At 53.1% G+C, this 18,192-nt stretch overlaps 7 protein-coding genes across 7 annotated transcripts; 1 reads left to right on the top strand and 6 right to left on the bottom strand.

The window, feature by feature from the left end:
* Positions 1–1,018: 1,018 nt before the first annotated feature.
* GT037_004757 (uncharacterized protein) lies at positions 1,019–1,390 on the bottom strand (the record flags this gene model as incomplete). The annotated part of the gene is made up of 1 exon (XM_038929804.1): positions 1,019–1,390. The coding sequence occupies one exon, from the start codon at positions 1,388–1,390 to the stop codon at positions 1,019–1,021; it is 372 nt and encodes a 123-aa protein (XP_038788076.1).
* A 207-nt stretch (positions 1,391–1,597) lies between these two features.
* GT037_004756 (uncharacterized protein) lies at positions 1,598–1,891 on the top strand (the record flags this gene model as incomplete). Its single annotated transcript, XM_038929803.1, has 1 exon — positions 1,598–1,891. The coding sequence occupies one exon, from the start codon at positions 1,598–1,600 to the stop codon at positions 1,889–1,891; it is 294 nt and encodes a 97-aa protein (XP_038788075.1).
* Positions 1,892–3,493: 1,602 nt separating this feature from the next.
* GT037_004755 (uncharacterized protein) lies at positions 3,494–4,825 on the bottom strand (the record flags this gene model as incomplete). Its single annotated transcript, XM_038929802.1, has 7 exons — positions 3,494–3,525; positions 3,582–3,648; positions 3,680–4,034; positions 4,098–4,270; positions 4,317–4,381; positions 4,444–4,550; positions 4,599–4,825. The coding sequence occupies 7 exons, from the start codon at positions 4,823–4,825 to the stop codon at positions 3,494–3,496; spliced, it is 1,026 nt and encodes a 341-aa protein (XP_038788074.1).
* A 1,716-nt stretch (positions 4,826–6,541) lies between these two features.
* Positions 6,542–8,476, bottom strand: GT037_004754 (uncharacterized protein; the record flags this gene model as incomplete). Its single annotated transcript, XM_038929801.1, has 2 exons — positions 6,542–7,150; positions 7,208–8,476. The coding sequence occupies 2 exons, from the start codon at positions 8,474–8,476 to the stop codon at positions 6,542–6,544; spliced, it is 1,878 nt and encodes a 625-aa protein (XP_038788073.1).
* Positions 8,477–9,294: 818 nt separating this feature from the next.
* On the bottom strand, positions 9,295–10,551 carry GT037_004753 (uncharacterized protein; the record flags this gene model as incomplete). Its single annotated transcript, XM_038929800.1, has 1 exon — positions 9,295–10,551. One exon carries the CDS (start codon positions 10,549–10,551, stop codon positions 9,295–9,297), a length of 1,257 nt encoding a protein of 418 aa, XP_038788072.1.
* Positions 10,552–12,320: 1,769 nt separating this feature from the next.
* On the bottom strand, positions 12,321–13,320 carry GT037_004752 (alternative splicing regulator; the record flags this gene model as incomplete). Its single annotated transcript, XM_038929799.1, has 4 exons — positions 12,321–12,688; positions 12,737–13,077; positions 13,130–13,235; positions 13,287–13,320. 4 exons carry the CDS (start codon positions 13,318–13,320, stop codon positions 12,321–12,323), a joined length of 849 nt encoding a protein of 282 aa, XP_038788071.1.
* A 748-nt stretch (positions 13,321–14,068) lies between these two features.
* On the bottom strand, positions 14,069–17,650 carry GT037_004751 (uncharacterized protein; the record flags this gene model as incomplete). The annotated part of the gene is made up of 5 exons (XM_038929798.1): positions 14,069–15,023; positions 15,071–15,900; positions 15,952–16,119; positions 16,169–16,452; positions 16,507–17,650. 5 exons carry the CDS (start codon positions 17,648–17,650, stop codon positions 14,069–14,071), a joined length of 3,381 nt encoding a protein of 1,126 aa, XP_038788070.1.
* Between the last annotated feature and the right edge of the window lie 542 nt (positions 17,651–18,192).

Below are 18,192 nucleotides of genomic sequence, written 5' to 3'. Positions count from 1 at the left end.
AATTCATCAACAAAACCTCATAAATGAATCGTATTCATCCTACCCATGTCTCTCTTGCTCGTTCATGCCACATCTACCACGTCTCCCAACGTCACTTTAGACTTCTGGAATGTGGACAAAAGCGCGTTGCAATGAAGTTTTCAATGAACTAGAGAACAAAGCGCCAGTCTACCTTTATTGATCAATAGTTACATAGCTCCAACGGTCCCTCGGATGTCAAAGCCTTGTCAGGTCTGTCAAACGCGGAAGCAACTCCGATACAGCGGTAGTGGCCTAAATGGGCGGAAGCAGGGACGATCAAGAAGGGACGGGCAGCCCCTTACCCATCCTACCCACAATGACGTTAATAAGAAGCGAAAAAAGACAGTGATCGGCACCGAACAAACAAAGGGATCAACAAACATGCATGTGCCGAACCGTCATGACACGTTTGACGGCGCATCCAGCACGCAACCTAGATAGTGGCACAGAACTCGTAATGGCAGGAGGATTAGTTGAAGACGCGCGTTAAGCGTTCGTTCAAGTCCCACATCCATTTTCACGTGCATCGTCGTTGAGAGGAATTTCGTATTCATTCGATTCGATAATCAAGCAGAAAGTCAAACGGGCACAGAGATAAGCCCGTAACAGTGCAGTCGGAAAGGAGGGAAAAAAAAAATGAATTAGTAGTAGGAAACGCAACGCCTTGGTATAGTGGTAAGAAGTGTCAATCCGAGCCGTCATGCCCCGAGGAGCGATAATAGAGCACTCTAGAGTAAGCATCCTGGAGTCGTGGTGATGCTCTGCTAGATGATGTGACTGGGTTCTTGACTGCCACGTGTGTGTAGCAACAGACGGCCTGGCTCCCAGTATGTCTGTTCGTGTGCTCGCTCGCTCTCCAAAGGATATCTCGCATGGTGAAGCCAGAAATTCGTGCCAGTAGAGAATAAGACGGCATGTATAACCGTCGCGGCAGCGAGCAGCGGTCGAGTCTCGGCAGGCGACGAAAGATGAAAGTGTCGTGTGCCGCTGCTCGGGCTTAAGTCTCAATCTCCTTCTTCTCGCTGACGCCCTTTGGCCGGAAGACGGCGTCTTGACCTGACATGCGGCGGGCAAGTGCGCGGTCAAGCTTTGCTCCCAGCGCCAGCTTGCTCATGTCGTCAGTCTTCTCGTTGGTGAGGGCGTACCGTTGCTGGACCAGGCGCTTGTCTTCGAGGCGATCGAATCCGGCATTCCATGTCTTGATGTCTTGCGACTTGGGGTCGCCGGCGGTTGACGAGGCTGCCGAGAGGTGTGAGGGTGCGATGGAGGGTGTGAGAGTAGGTGTGGCGCTGTAAGTAGACATGCGGGTGGAGGCGCGGTTGGCGGCCGACTGTTGTTTCTTTTCGTTAGACTGTGCTTGTTCCGACATGGTCGCGGCGTGGTATTGGGTGCTGGCGTTGTAGTGTCGGGACGGGACGGGGAGGCGAATGGTTATATGGTGAGTGCAAGCGGAAGGGCAGGCGCAAAGGAGTACGGTCGAGCAAGCAATGTAGGTGCTGCCCGGCGAGCATCGACCACAGGCAGGGGACGTCTGAAACGGGCAGTGGATACGGGAGAATGACTTACGTTGGCAAGCATGGGCCGCGACGACTCTAGAGAGTTTGTCATGATGCGCGCCACGGCGTGTCCGGTGGATGCTATGTGGGCGTGGGGTAGCGGCCCTCTGCGACGTCGATGTCGTGCCTATGGTAGATGCGCGACTCAAGGCTCTGGGAGAGGGGCGCGAAGGCAAGTAGAACAGACAGATGCCCGTGTCTGTGCCGCGTTGGTAGACAAAGATGAAGAGACGGGTGTAGTCGGTCGGAGTCCTGTGCTCAGCCTGTCTTCGTCGCGCGTTTCAAAGGGCCCAGATCGGCAAGGGGCTGCGTGAGTAGTAAGATGGACGCGCAGGGGGAACGATAGTTAGCGAGTCGCAACGGGATGCCACAAATGTTTGGTAGGCTTGATAAACGTCAGCCTTGCAGAAGGATGGTGCTATGTCGGTCTTGATGGCGCGTTATCCACCATCTCACCGAGTGTACATGCGGCGGAACACAGCATGGTTATGTACCCGCGGCTGTAGTCATCCACAGAGCCACCCTTTTAGCAGCAGCAACATAGCCAGCACCAGACTGCTCTGAAACGCTCGCACGTAAGGATGCTGCATGTAACGACACTCGCATTTCGATAAAGTGACTTGTATGCATGCAGTCAGCCTCCACGACAAGCCATTCACGCCGCGATTGACAGCCGGCCAATCCCCTTTAGCACCACCCACGCTTGCCTCGCCTATGCCACGTTTTTTCTGCGGGAACCCACCTTGGCCGCTACAGGGCTCGGTGTTGCTTAGGTCAGTTGGTCTCCGCTGGTGCGCGCGCCCATTGCCGCTCCTGGTTTGGTCTTGACGTCGGCTCTGCAGTCGGTCCATCGTAGACCAACTCCTTGCGTTATCATGAGACGTACCTCAAAGAGGCCCTCACTGTGGCGGAGAACACTGCATGTCCCAATCGCCACCAGCCCGACTTTCCTAGAACGCTAATTAATGCATTCTTGGCTTCTTTGATGGAACTGCAGCTAGTCCTAGCACCAGATAGCCAGCACCTGTTGTGGCGTTTGGGTACCCAAGAATGCTGCCGTCCTACGGTACGATGAGCAGCCAATATCAAGGCACAAGCAGCCGCCCCTTTACTTCCAGTTATTTCCGACCACAGCATTCAACCTTTCACGAGAGAGCCAAAAAGAACATAGCTCGGGACGATCTGGAAGTCGCTCTGCCATCGAGCTTGCTCGCCATACCATGCCTACCAGCAGTTAAAAGCAACCCCAAAGCAACCCACACTCTATCAATTTGCAAACCATCCCAATCCATGTTCGTACATGCGCAATCGCCTCCCCCACTCCATGCACCCTCCCGAAACGGCAACATGACAGCGCCTTTCATTCAATGTCCAAGCGCCTGCATGAAAAATGCATGCTCACCACGTGGCCGCAACGTGGGTTCCGTGGCATGCACGGCCCTCCGCAGTCTGGCAATGGCGGAGCACAGATGAAGGGTCGCGGCTGCGTCGGAACAATTCTCCTCGATAGTGAAACCGCAGTCATCCCGAGGTTCAAGCACGGGGTCGCATGCATGAGCAAGTGCGTAAGCATACTGTACACCATATCACACCACGATGAAGTCGCATTGCATGATACGTATGCCTTCTTCATGGCCTGAAGATGGCGTTCCGGAGGTCTGGAGAGAAGAAAAAGCATCCTTGGCTTGATGAGACGCAATGGCGTCGCTTACCATCAAGTCTAGACTGCTACGCTGCGACGCAACCTGTCCCGCCTTCGTTGACCACATCTCCGAGGAAATAACATGACTGACAGAAGGCAGTAATTCCGAAACGACTGAATGTGTGTATAGCGAGCCCGAAAGCGAATGTACCGTGCAGTCTGGTTTCGCAAGAGAAAAAAAGCGCCCTGTCTTCTGCTACTAGTCGCTACTCCTCTACATCGCCATACCCGGTAGATGGTCGAGCCCTGATGGATATTGTTAGCAGATTGTCAACACACATGCACAGATTCGATGCCCTTACATCCATCCAGGTCCTCCTTGATAGCGCTCTTGACCTGGCACTTATTCATCGCTTGAACATTCTGGCTCTGCGATTACTTGTTAGCAGCCATTCTATACTTCGAGAGCTCGTGTTGCATCACTTGCCTTCAACGGCCTTCCATTCTCACATGCCTGAAACATGCAGCTATTGTCCATAGCCTTCTGCAAACTGTCGTCCTTCCAGCCAAAGAGGTAATCAGCGTGGGTACCGTAGCCTTTGTTGTCATTGTAAGAAAGGAAGAAAGGATTGGAGCCATCCTTGGGCCACATGTTGTTGAACTGCGTAGTATCCCACAGCGTCTCGTAGGCGACTTGTGGCATGCGGACTGGGTGAGAAGATGGGCATGCACCTGCGGGACTGAAGGCTTCTTTGGCTGTGTTGTACATGTGATCTTGGTGGTTGGGAGAGTCGACATTCTTGCCGTCCCAGCATCTAGATGTTGGCGTATCAGATTAGTATCTGTCCTACATACAGTTTGCATAGGAGGCTGCTCACGATGGGAAGTGATGCACAGTCATGATGCCGCCTTTGCAGGCCTTGGGTGGGAAATCTGGGGACTCCGGGAAACGAGTGTTCTTGTCTTGCAGACAAACAAAGCGAAGACCGGGGTGCTTCTTCGCGTCTTCTACGGTATTGGTGGTGGGAGATCCCACGGTCATGCGGAAGCCCTGAGAAGATTAGCAGTGCATGAGCTGAATGAAAGGTATGACTGACCTTGGGGAACGCGGTTATCTTCTGATTACCATTACTGTTGAAATCTTGTTGCGTATAGTAGATAGCTGCAGGGTAGTAGGTACAGAGTTAGTGAATAACTCATTTGTGATGATACAAAGACACTCACTCATGCCACCGTTGATGCCGTTGGGCAAAGCACTGTTCTGCATAATAGGTACCCGTTTGTAGGAGCCATTCGTATGCTTAAAGAACATGGCTGCAGTCCAGTAGTTGCTACACCTGTTAGAAGCTATCAGCAGAATATTGCGAGGGCTATCGTACCTGAAGTCTTCGGAGAATGTGCATGTAGTGCAAGTAGCTATGGTAGATGGATCTTCCTGCATAGTCGCGTTGAATGCATTGCCTCCAACGATTTGATGAACGTGAGCGGAAGGAGTTTTGCCTGGCTCAACGAGCGGATCAAGCCGCTGAATGCTCAATGTCGAGCATCCGAAGCGTAGTGCGGCCTGCGCGGGTACAGCGAAAGTGGCGATTTGGTACCACTTCATCTTCCTATCTTTTTGCTTGGCTCAGTGAGGGCGTACCTACTGCAGAAAAGGCGAAGGACGAGTTGTCATCTTAAGCTGCAGGATCATCACTCTCTTCAAATCTTGGTGTAGGCATACCATCCTTGCTACATGGTGTTGATGGTCCGTGATATCGAGACGCTTTACCCATTGATTAATCATCTCTGTATGGAACCAATAACAGCCATAATCGTTAAATTCCCCCGCGTTAATGTTCGAAACATAGTCACAGTGCGACACCAACGCAATTAAGTCCAGATTTCGGCACTTGCTTCCCGCGTAAACCTCCGAGAAGCACGGCACTTCTCGCTTGCAGTGAACACAGGGATTCTTTCTATCGCCATCATTGAAAGAGGCCATCAAACAGCGCTACATGACAGATGAGAGTAAGGATCAGTGCATGTGAGCGCAATGCGTGTACCTATAGAGAGTTGATGTGGCGACGCCACGCTATTAGGTATTCGCTACCTAGGTATCTCTGAGTGGCGACCAAAGACGCGCTAATCGACTCCCATCCAGATTCCCGCGTGACATGTCAATGCAAAGTGAAGTCGCACAGATACTATGCGGCAAATAAAACGCCCATCTCAGTGTTATGGACGCCTTGAAAAAGATTGTATGACATCGATCAGCCGAGTGTGGTGAGAGCTTCAACTGGGCGAGAGGAAACAAGAATCGAAAACCTTGGGATGCCTGGTAGAGATCGGTGACATGATAGCGAAGCTGTTAACACAGTCGAAGTCTGTGCGAAAGGATGCTAGGTATTGGCTGTCTATACACGGTTATTTCATATAGTGCGACCTGCGAGGCTTCATTCTGAGGAATGGCAGGCTCGCATGGGGCCAAAGTGCATCGTCGGACTTCTGGAAAGCCATCAGCGGGCGGAAGTGACAAGGGGAAGAGGGGGAAGGTAGGTGAAAGGCGTCTTCATAAGTGTTCTAACTTTGGGTAGCACCAGTGCCCTTGGAAGTCCAGTATTGTCAGGTAAGCCCAGCTCCGCGATTGGCAACGGAGCGTGTCGATAGTGAAAGCGTACCTAGGTAAGCACAAAACTCATGAAGCCATCTAGACCACGATCGAACGATCAACCTTGAGTCGTCCCCACACTAAAGTGAAGAGGTGGGACGCTTGACGTAACCGCGACCGTTAGGCATGCTTCCCGAAAGCTTATCGGGTGCCTGACATGGAGGGGTTAAGGGCGAACGACGTTCGCTACAATCGACGGCTTGGCACTCGCGCCTGCCTATCACGGCCTCTCCATCGCTCCCGGTACCCGATACACACCTTTATCGCAGCCTCCAGCACGAAGCGACATGAGACGGAATGCCCACACGTAGAGCAGCGATGCCTGTTGTGTTTACATTGCAGTTGTTGTGAGCTACTCACACTTACCTCCGACTACAATACTACAGGTCTCAGGCACACCTGATGGTCGAGCTCTTGCGTACAACAGTGGCGATTGAATAGGGAACGGCGAGTAAAGGGATGAGAATTGCTTCCAGCATGATACAGGTTTACTGGTAAGAGAACCGGACGAGAGACTTTGTACAATATACGCCATGTGATGAACATTAATTTTCGCGCTACGCTTTAAGACCTGTGCCATCGTCATGCATGTATGCACTTCAGATGCTACTTAGGCCGGCAACACTTGCCCCATTTTCTCTCCATTTCCTGACATCAATATCATGCTCAAACTTATCTCGCCACGCCAGCAAAGTCAACGAGTTCGACAAGCACATTACACACGCCATCGGCCCACACAGCGAAAGCCTTCTCCCTCAGAACGCTATACCAGTCATCGGCGTTGCGAACATCGCGCCATCCCTGAGGACCAATAGACTTGATGGTGTAGCGGGGAAGAGACTTGATTTCCTGATGGCTGTCGTTTGGGAGGATGGGGTAATTGTTGAGAGTCGAAGTCGGGTTCGGAAGAACAGAGTGGGGGCCGTCTGCTGACGAAGACTGAGAGAGACAAGCAGTCGATGGAAGTGCTTCATGCTGAGCATGCTCCGTCTGTAGCGCGTTGGCAGCAGCAGCAAGTCCGCGAAGATTGTCTGTCCCAGGCTCAATGTCCTGAAATACATTTTCCGTCTTCAATTCAGGGTACTTGTGTTTGGCTGCTTTGAGCAGAATGACTGTCTCTCTCATGAAGTCGTTGTAGTCATACCACGCCAAGTGTGCTTGTGCTTCAGCTGTGATGCGCTTCTCGTCGAGCTTGTTACCCGTTCTACTTCCCGACGAGGGGAGTACAAGGAAGATGTTGATATGAGAGAGATTTGGTTCTGTGGGACTGTTTGTGGGCAACTGGTTGGCCGGTTAGCAGTGTCAATCATTCCGACAAGGTGTAAGAACAAACATTACCTTTGTACTTGATTGTATAGAGTCCATACTTTCTCTAGTATCCAAGGTTGCTTCCGGTTTTGGAGGGAAATCCTGAATAGTTGTCGTCGGGATCGGGATCGACAAGGCAATCGACCGTGACGAATGCGGATGATGAACCAGGTTACGATCGAAGACTGCTCGCGGTTGCTGCTCGACCCCATGCCCTGTATCGTCCTCTCCTTGATGAGTCACAGCTTCGACACTACCTTCTTTGTCTTTTTTCTTTGTGCCACCCTTCCTGGTTTCGATCGCGTACTGTCGCTGCCGCTCGTTGGTGACCATGCGTCGCATTAACGGGGTAACAAGACTGATAATTTTGTTGCCATCACTTGGCCATGTCAATCTCTCAGCCGGATCAGGGGTCTTGTCCTCCCCTAGTGCGCGGGCAGCTTCGATTGCGTCCTTCTCGCCTGGCTTTTCAACGTCTTCGCCAAAGAACTTTTCGCCGACTCCGTCGTTCAAGAAGTCGCGAACGCAATTGAACAGCCGTAACTTGACCATGTCGGTATCACCTTTACCACGGTTTCCTACGCAATTCTGCCGTTCCGGATGCGATGTGTCGAGCATGTAGGCTTTTGCTAAAGCCTGCAATTGAAGAAAATTTTCTGGGCTGAGCTGGAGGGACATGAATAGCTTTGACATTGGAGGACGTGTGTACTTGCGGGATGTTCTTTCAGAAGAACGACGGAAGAGGGCAGCGGCGGAGTGTACGCCTGCGGCACGAGCATCGTTCAATAGAGACTCGCTGGAAGGCGGTACAGTTTCACGAACACAGTCGCCATGTATATCCTGGCCATGGTCCTGAAGTTGAGGATCAGTAGGTCCACCAGTTCTACGTCGCTTCAGGTGAGCGAGCCCATCAGCTTGGTGCGAAGTATCTTCAGTTGGGGTACTGGCACCTCTCTTTCTCCTACTTCTGTCGCGTGATGTAAGAGTCGCTGTCACAGCATGCCCAGTGTCCATAGTATACGCTATCTGACCCGCGGCGGTCGCAGCCTCCAGAAGCTCGACAAGGTTATGGTTTTCCTCCAGTATATGTTCGTCTGACGTCTGGCGAGCAGTGGGTTCGGAGTACAGGTGTGGATTGAGTTGATGTTCGAGCGGCGATGCGACAGCAGCGGGACCGGACAAGTCATATTCATCCTCGTCGGACACGAATCGGGGCGGCGCAGTGTTTGCGCTGTTGGACGTCGTGACGAACTGGCCGGACCGCATATGGTAGTATGGCGCGTCAACGTTTGCCTTCATCGTGGTTCGTATCCCCCGAGATCAGACGGATCAGACGGTAGGAGCCAAACAGAACTGGGAATGGTCGGATAAATGAGCTGTCAATACACAAATGGTAAGTCTTTGGGTCAATATATGAGAACAAGAGAGCAACTGAGGTCATGCAAGTTGTGTTACGAGTGGATCCGACTCGATGCGTCTGGTAATCGGATGCGACACCGAATCTCTTTTGTATGCAAGCTCCCACGAGGTTTGGTTTGACACCGAAGCATGTACATGGTTTGGTTTGGGCGCAGTAGAACAACATTCGCGATTCGATAGAGAGAGCAGAGTACAGTTTGGCCCGACTGGAGAAGAGGGCGCATTGCAGTTTGACCCATCTCGGCGACGTAATATGGCGTAGAGGTGCGGAGATTGGGATCGTGGTTTGGTTTGATGCGAAACGTAGGGAAGCAGATCAGCAGACACACCTGATTGCTGTCGTGTACGAACGACAAGCGGGGCCGACCAGCGGGCCAAAGACGTCGCGATGGAAGGGTTTGTCTTGTTTGCACAATTGACACGCGCGCATGTGACCGAGCCGTAGCGACGATTAGATAAGCCATCTGCTCTCTAACACGCATCGATGATCAACATGAAAACAGGGAAAAGACCATGTTGCAAGTAAAGCGATATTTTGTATCATTCGTTTCCTCCGTCTTCAAGTACGAAGCGGTGTGTCAGATCCAGATAGCATGCTAGCAAAAGCCCCAAAGGCCAAAGACACTTAACGCCAGATGCCATCACACCCAGATACGCCTGCAAAATACCCAGGGTATCTATACAAAGAAGAAAAAAAGCTAAAAACCGTCGCCTTCATGCCACTCCCTACCAGCTTCCAACGCTCGGTTGCGTGGGTCTCGTCCCCGAATTTCTGCATCGTGTTTTAGGCTGTCTACAATTGGCCTCAACCGATCAATCTCTCTTCTGAACTCGTCATCTTTTCCTGGCTCGGGGACTGTCAACTCCTGCAACTTTGCCTGGTCGCCGTTCTTCTGTGCCTCTTCTATCTCCTTCCGTTTCTCCTCCCACTCTCTGAGATCCCTCTCTCGATCGCTGAGTTCGTTCTTGAGCGCCATGAAATTTTCGTATGCTTCTTCGCCGCCAAAACAAGATCCATACTGGTCGCAGAAACATATGTGTTCTTTGGGGCAAAATATGTTCTGACCTGTGAAGACAAACTGCCACACGTACTCCCAGATTCGTCCGCTCAGGCGATCGGGGAGTCGCGTGTTGAATAGCCAGTCTCTATACCAGACGTATTGCGCGTACGGCTTCGCTTGTATACGTTCCCGCGAGAGGGCAAACTGCGCACAGCAGGGTTGCGCAAGGACGGTAGGTACTTCGTCGAGAGGGAAAAGCTCGCTCCACGATTTCGCTAAGAGCACCTCTTCCTGCTTCTGAGCATCCTGTTCGGTGTTTCCCGGGTGCATCCAATCGGGACAGCCAGGATGCCAACTGCATCTCATGTTCACGAAGCCTTCCCTCCAAACGCGGTGTCGATTCAGTCGCGTTATAAGGAGATGCGCATCGTTGCCCAGAATTTCGTCGTTGTGCCAGGACAATTGATGGGCGTGCATAAAGATAGCGACGTCGGGGAGATTGTCGTAATTGTCGATGATCCACGAAAGATACACCATGACTTCGTGTCCCTTGTTCTTGGGTGGATGCAGCGGCGCGGAAGGATCGTCAGCGACGTAGACGGCTGTCTGCTGCTCTGGCATTTTCTCCAGTATCCAATTGACGTTCTCATGCTTCGTCTTCGCAATTACCAGTGTCGAGGTGAAGTTATGCTCTGGCAGCATTGGCGAGCCTGGCTTGAACACGGGTCTCGGGTTCCAGTTCGCATAGTCTGGGTCTTCGACCGTGTCTTTGGACGGCTCGGCGCCGCCAGTACTGGAGGGTGGCTGCTCATCAGTCCCAAAGTGCTCTCCCAAACCAACATGTTGTGGTATGCCCCGCCATGCTTGACTGGTGTCAATGCTTGAGTACAAGAATGCGATTACGAATAGCGTGAGGATTAGCGCGAGGACAGGAATGACGTTTCGACGGGTCATGCTGGTGAAAAAGGTGGGAGCGAGCGACTTGCAGGGAGCGAAGGGCGTAGATCGCCAAGATCAGGTTGAGATCTGGCGTGTCTTATACTGTTGCACTGTCAGCCGGCCATATTTGAGGTGTCGGACTTCTCAACCCACGGTGGAGTCGCCGCGCGGCAACTGGGGTTCAGGGAAAGCTCCGCAGTGACGAACGACGATGGAGATTGCGCAGCGCATGTGAAAGACAACGATGGAGTCACTACCCAGAGATGACATATACACTGTGAAAAGGTGGCTAGCCACACAGAACATGACACACAAGACACAGGTGTTGCACCTTGCGACCCCTCGGCGGGCGCTGCACTGGTGGTGATGATTGACTTGGGCTGAGGTTTGGTCGTGCTAGATGCCACAGACGGGCCGCTAACAGCTCCATCTAACCCTGCCTATAGCCCTGCATCGGCCTTCCATTCGGTGCACCCCACGACTCCGCGGTTTCCGTGCATCATCCAAGAACAGCTTAAGTGTTTAGCCAGGTACAAGTGTTACGACAACATTTCGCGTTCGCACTGAAGACAAGCGTTCCGTGAATCAATTTTGCATTCGAGACTATATGTGAACTAAATGGTCGTGCAAAAAACTACAGGAACTAAAGGCGCTCAGGCGCGTTACCGGCTTGTCAGGCTCATAGTTAGTTGTTTGATCAATGGTTATAGACGCTCCAACACCAGCAGTGGTAGTCCAGGGATGATAGTCGCAGCCCCAGTCTACGTGTGACAAAGGCAGCTGAGCCTCCTTGGTCGCAAGGACTTGGACGCAATACTGGAGCCGAGCTGTTGAGCAACGACACAATCTGTGCGCGTCCTAGCACGACCAGAATATAGTTGGTCATTGACAATTCTGCTCTACGTCCTCAAACGGTAATAGAACATGTCGGTTGTTTTTACCTTTTTGTGTGGAGCTCTACACTCCGGCGGTGAGTGTCATCATCGGGAAGGCACGTATGACGAAAAAGGAAGTGACACAAACGAAATTGGAGGGCACGCACCTTCGGTTGTACCTGACTCTAAGAGCCCAGACATGCATGCACCGCTTGTCCGTTTGCATAGAGCAATCGCGACTCGTCGGCAGGCAACAATCACGGGCTCTGGCATGGAGTGACTTTTGGAACTCGTGCAAGCTGCTTTGTCTCTGCTTCTCGACAAATGTTCCTTACGTAGTTGGGCGAAATTACATTGCGAGATTGCTGCAGTAGTCGGGGGTCGGTGAATGCAGGCCCTTCATGTTACTGGGTCGGGGGCTGCGTTGACATGGATTGCGGTCATGGTGGATGATAGTAAGAGTATTTAGACAGTGCTGGTCATGCGGAAGGTGGTGTGGACTGGTTACTGGACGTCCGAGTTGCATCGTGAGGCAGTAGATAGAAGTACAATTTGGTGTCGATCAAGATGACTGTGCTCCCAAGGGCTATAGACGTTGCCCTGAAAGCATTTACCGAAGTGCTGAACCGTTTCTCCAAGGAAAATACCGAGCCGACGAAGGCTAAGACGATGTCGCGCTGCAAGACGGTAGACCATGGTGTGATCCTACCTTGCGCTGCTGCGAACCATATCGAAGAACTTTTGTCGACCACATTTCCTTTGTATGCGTGTGAAAGCCGTATTAAACTGAACCCAGTGAAGTAGCCATAGGATTACAGGAATGAAGTGCTGAGAGAGAGGCGCCAAACCGAGGAAGCCATACGAACCCTAACTTAGTACCGCTTGGGTTCTGCCTGGGTTAGCGGAGAGCTAGCGGTATGAGCGATCGTAGTCACCCTCGTACGAGCGTCCTCCGCCGTACGCCTCACGCGGAGGAGGTGCATCGTAGGCGCCAGCAGCTGGGGGCGGGGGCCTGTCGTAGTAGCCACCTCCACCACCCCGACGATCATCGCGTCCGCCGTCGCGACCGCCATCCCTGCCACCGTAGCTGCGATCAGAGGCATAGCGATCAACACCACGAGGACCGTAGTCATCGCGGCGGCCGCCACCTCCGTAGCCGCGATCATCGTATCTTGAGCTACGGGAACCATAGTCATCGCGTCGACCGTATCCGCCGCGGCGATCATCAGTGTATCGATCGTTGTAGCGAGGGCCGCCTCGGCCACGTCCGCCAAACTCTGAGTTGTTATTAGCACGGCATGTAAAGTGCAAACAGTAAGACTTACCACGCTTGGGCGGTCCGTAGTACTTGCCCGGAGTGGGAGTACGGGGACGCGCACGGCGGGCCTTCTCGATGCTGAGTGTGCGGCCCTGATGGACCTCTCCTTGAAGACCCTCCTTCGCTGCGTCAGCCTGCTCAGAAGTGACCATCTTGACGAAGCCAAAACCACGAGACTCCTTAGTGTGAGGATCGCGCATGATGTTACACTGCTCTACCTCGCCGTACTTCTCGAAGAGACGGGTGACCTCTTCTTCGCTAAGAGTAGGATGAATTCCAGTGACGAAGAGGTTGGAGCCAGAGTTACGGCTCTCATCGTCATCATCCCTACGCTCTGGCGGCGGGCCACTGAGCAAGTGTTAGTCAATAGTTCCATCAAGGCGAGCAAGCAGATACATACCGGCTGTCGCGACCGCCAGGTGAGGCGCTGCGGGCACGCGCGCCGTCGTCGCGACGGTCACCACGCGGAGACCTGCTACGATCGCGCTCATAGCCGCGAGGCTCGTCTGCAATCCAGTCAGTATTCGCGCGATCATCACACAAGGCGAAAGACAAACCATCGTAGCCGCGCTGTTCGTTTTCGTACTCCATGGTGATGATGTTGTGGTGGGTCGGGTGAGTTGATAGTTGGTTGGTTGAGGAAAGGTGTTTGCTGAAGCTTCGAGTTGGGCGATTTTTTGGCAGGACTGATCGACAGTAGCCGCGTCTCTACTTAGTAAGCGCCGCGCTAACTGCCAGCAGCGCTGCAAGTGAGTGGAGTAAAAAGCGGGAAATGTGATGAGAGAGTGGAGGTGCCAGGCGAGCCAGATGCTATTTGTAGGCGACTACCTGGTACTGACAAAGGAGCTGTCCTGGAGGCAACTGCTCGCCCGAAGTGAGGCAACTGCTAGGGGTAAATGTAAAGCGCCCTGGCCGCCTTGTCTTGCCCATCAACGTGCGTCAACATCACTAATGAACCGCCGTCTCTCACAGAATAAGACTCTACTTTACCTGTCGAAGACTTTCACAACACACTGCATCACTTATCAAGACGCTACCAGTGGTGCGTGTTGTAGCCAGCTATGTTCATATTCAAGCCTATCGCAATCGGCGCTTCGTTAACCGAACCCCGTCAGACGCCTTGCCACTGGCCTCACCCAATTACTCCTACTAAGATGCTCTGCTGAAACAACCCATCGAATGCGGTATCTGTCGCAGCCCTGTAAGTGAACACCATGCGCCAGTTGCACCTCGTCTGCCCAGTAAGGTAGGTATGTTACAAATGCCAATGATAATACAAGACATGCCTCCAGGAGTGCATGCCAACGAAAATAGTGAAAAGCAAAACTAGACCCATCGTCTACCATCCTCTCGACCTCTTCTGCCTCTTACGTGCAACTGCTTTTTTGATCGCCGCCACATTGGAGTCGGGTGTGTCAGTAGGCCGAATAGGATCCGAGTCAGCCAGACCGTCTAGTTCGTCATCATCGAGCTCGCTAAGCTCCTCGCTCATGTCTCGGAGTACCTCTCGGCCAGTGTACCGTTCCTCATAGACAGTAGTACCGTGGACGTCGAAAGTCTCAAAATACCAGGGGACACCGCCATTGCCGAGGGGGTTTAATAGGTTCTTCTCAGACCTTGGAGGCGTCAGAGGCTCGGGACGGCCATTGGTCTCGGCATGAGATCCTGTTACTGCACTCTGAGGCTGGTTGCTAGATACGTGAAGAGCGTCCCGTCCGAGTTGAATAGCAATGGCTGCCTCGTCCGCCGCCTCATCATGCGCATGATGTGCATCTGCAGCGTTTTCGTCAGGTGTGGGCGCCATCTGCATCTCCTCGGGTTTTTGGTTCAGCACAGCAGCTTCTTCCCCATCAACGGCCTCTTCTTGAGCTTGCTCAACAGCCGCCGGGTCCGTTTCCGTCGTTTGTCGAACAGTCTCAGCCTGTGAAAGAATGCTAGGTCTGCGTTGTAGCTTTTCATTGAGGAGCGTCTCCAGATCGGGCAACTTCTCGTAAGGACGACCAGCTAGCTCAGACTCTTTCCTAAGCGCATCCTCAAAGTAAGGTTGCAGAACTTTGGTAATCCGTTTTACGATCTTCTTCATTTCCTTCTGCTCAGAGGTCAAACTGCTATGCGAGACCTTGTTCAGTTGTTCTTCGGCCTCGCCAACGTTTGTGACCGCGGCAAACCCGAGCTCTGCACTCAACACCGCGGCTACATCGTCATTGAACGTCTGCACTGACGTGTAGTATTTCTCGTCGAGTTTTGTCTGAAGATTGTTGAATCCTTCAGTAAAATACCCTCTACTATCGAGCCTATTGAAAAGTTAGTGAAAATCTAAAGCCAGCAATGTGCTACTTACGCTTGCGCTCGCACCAGAATAGGCTGAAGGAGTTGAGGGATCGGAAAGTATATGCAATCGACGATCTGCTGCAGTATCAGGACGTCCTTGAGCTTCTCGGCTTCTCGCTGTTTGACCATCTCGCATAAAACACGGATCTGCTCCATGTCATCCTCGAGGCGTTCTGCAAACTCAATGCGTCGCTGTAGTCGGGGCCTGCCAGCTGCGCCCATGCCCGCAAAATTACGGCGAGTAATCTCCATGGACGAGAAGGCTTCCATTTGCAGCTGAAGGCGCTTTAGAAGAGCAGCACCGCGTCGAGCCTCACGCTTGAGCGTCCAGTATTTGCAGGCCTCTTGTACAAACTCTTTGCGCTTACGCACATTGAATTTGATCAGCGTGTTCTCAACGTTGTGGTAGACAGCTTGGGGAACAACGGGTGCTCCTGACGGAAGTCTCCAGGACTTGGTAGACTGCCCGCGCTTCCGCTTGTTGGATCCGGGGGCATCGTCTTCCGGCCCTTCGATAGAAGGCATTGCGTGTGAGGAGCCGATGGAGAGGGCATAGGCTTGGCTGTCTGGCCATCGAACATGACGCATAGTGTGGCGATAGAAAGCTTTGGCATCTGCGATTGCACTCTCGACATCATACTCGCGCTTCCAATCTGATGGAGTATGACGATCGCAGTAGGCTTTGAGTACGGTCGTATCTTGTGGGTTTGAGGAATGTGAGGACTTCATGCGCAAGCATAGCCTAGCCCTTCGTGCACATGTGACATGAAAGGCCTCGAAACATGACTTGTGGCCGCATTGGATGCATGCTCCCATCTTCTGTTTGCATATGTAGCAAGACTGTCTGGTGGTTAGTGAGCTGTTCGTGCGGTGGGGCATGTCAACTCTTACCAGCTTCCACCTAGTTTTGGGAACCTTTTCAACATCCTGTACTGGTTCTTGGAATGTCGCATTGCCCAGTGATACCTCCGGTATCCACATGGCGCAGAGCAGATGTGCCCACTTCATCGCAGTGGTTTGCTTGAACGCGCCGTCTATATTTGGACAGAATATGCAACCCTGTGACTGTCAGCATGCATCGAATAAAGCAGACAGGGCCAGGACATACCGGAAGCTCGCTGACAGGGGTGCCGCGCCCCACCAATTGACATCGTCTGCACAGCCATTGTCCTTCTGGTATGAAAGGCACTCCATAGCACTCTTGGTGGACTGCCAGGTCACAACCATCGCAAAACACTATTGCATTGGTATTTTCGCAGTCGCCATCGTCACAGATGGCGCACTTTGTGTCCTGTTCTTCGCCTTGGCCAGCAGGCTCTCCGTTAACTGCGGCTGCGCTACTGGAGCGTGGTCGATGCGTCTGAGGTGGTTTGGGGTTTGGTTTGGGTATGCCTTTCACATGTCAGCTGTTGTGTCCAACATGGCAACGCATCGGGCTAGACTTACGCTTCTCCAACGCATGCCACTCTTTCTCGATCTGTGTGATGGTTACTTCGAATATTGCAGGTTTGATGCCTTCAACCCCTTCTTCCTTGCGTTGTATGTTGAGTGCTTCCAGCCACCGATCGTCTTGCTCGTCCATATCATACTCGACACGGCCGACGGCAACAGCACCGGCAGTTCCTTCAGCTTCTGTCTGCAGAGTCAAATCCAGATCCTCTTCGATAGAACCCTCGGGTAGCCTGATCAGGCTGTTCTCCGACGGCCGTGTAAAGATCTCGCTTTCCTGGTATCCAATATTCGCCATAGTCTTGTCGACATAGTTGACCTTGACTCCCTCGCTTTCTTCATGTTCTTTGAACGGATCGACTTGGCGCACTGATGGCTTTGGCAGATTAAGCTTCTCCCTTGGGTTCATGGTCGGAAGGGGGTTGACTCGTGGTCGAGGCGGTGATCCAAGGCCAGCCAGCATGGAATCTCTATTGCGAGGAGGTCGGCCTGGACGTCGCTTGGGTGTGACAAAAGCGCCTGAGCCGTTGACGGCTAAGCTGGCATCCTCTTGCTCTTGCGCAACATTCTCTGCTTGTTGCGCCCGCAGACCGTCAAGCATGGCCGAGATGCCACTGTCGACGGCATACTGGCCGGTAGATGAACCGTTCAGCGGAGTTCCTGGGGCGCTGTCCTGAGGGCTGATGCCATCAATCTGGTCCGCGCTGTAGACAGGGAACTCAACGTCTATGTCCAGGTCCGGATGAAACTCATCCCAGCTCCGCTCCTCGCGCGGCTTGTATCCATCGTTTTGAGCCACTGCGGCGGCGACTGCGGCGGCCGAACTGGAACGCGGTCCAGCTGGCGGCCTTTCGCGTCGGGGTCGGGTGTATGAAGGGGAGGGTGCTGATAGAGGCAGGCCTTGCCGTTCGGCGTTGATGCGTCCTACGCGGCCACGGGGACCAGTGTACGCGTATCCTCCGGGACCAGTTCCTCCTACAGGTGTCTCTAGCCCAGCGTCATCCACGTATCTTCCCCCACCTCCTGGTCCGCCTGGAATGTACTTGCGCCGCTTGCTGGCTGGCGCTGAGTCAGATATGTGTCGCCGGGGCGGTCGTGTGCTTCTCACGCGTGGTAGTGGTGTGTCGGGAACAGGCGCCATGTAGACAGAGCGAATATGTCTAGAGGCCCGCAAGGGTGAGGTTGGGAATCGCGAAATCACGCGCCGGCGCCGGTGCTGTGTCGTGAAAGCTACGGCAAGCGCGTATTCACCCGGCAGCCAGAATGTACCGTGTTCATCGATTCGGGGGCCAGCGGTAGGCGATGTGCGGAGGGGCGTTGGCTGCGAGACGGGCGCGATACCGTGATGCGCCTGCTTGGAGGTGCAAGCCGGGGTCGACCAAAGCGGTTAGTGCGCCAAGCACCATGTGGGCTGGAGCTAGTTCGCAGTTCCCGTTCACACCAGGCTGCACCCTACTGTCTTGTTGCAGAGCCGATCGCTAATTACCAAGCCCATCTTCGGCATTCATCATCGCTCGGGTATTCCTCCCAAGCGCCGTCAGAGCTGTCTACGTTCCGGGCAATCACTCTGCGTTTTCGCCCAGCTCATTCTTGCATACTACACTGGCACATGTTTTCACCATTACCGAAGCTTTGCTCTACAATCAAATTCTTGTCGTGAGTCGTGCATCTCCGGAAACTTTA

Source organism: Alternaria burnsii (genome assembly GCF_013036055.1).
Source record: "Alternaria burnsii strain CBS107.38 chromosome Unknown 698, whole genome shotgun sequence".
Classification (NCBI taxonomy): Eukaryota; Fungi; Ascomycota; class Dothideomycetes; order Pleosporales; family Pleosporaceae; genus Alternaria; species Alternaria burnsii.
The sequence above is the reverse complement of the archived record's forward strand: the minus strand, read 5'-3'. Positions and strand labels throughout refer to the sequence as shown.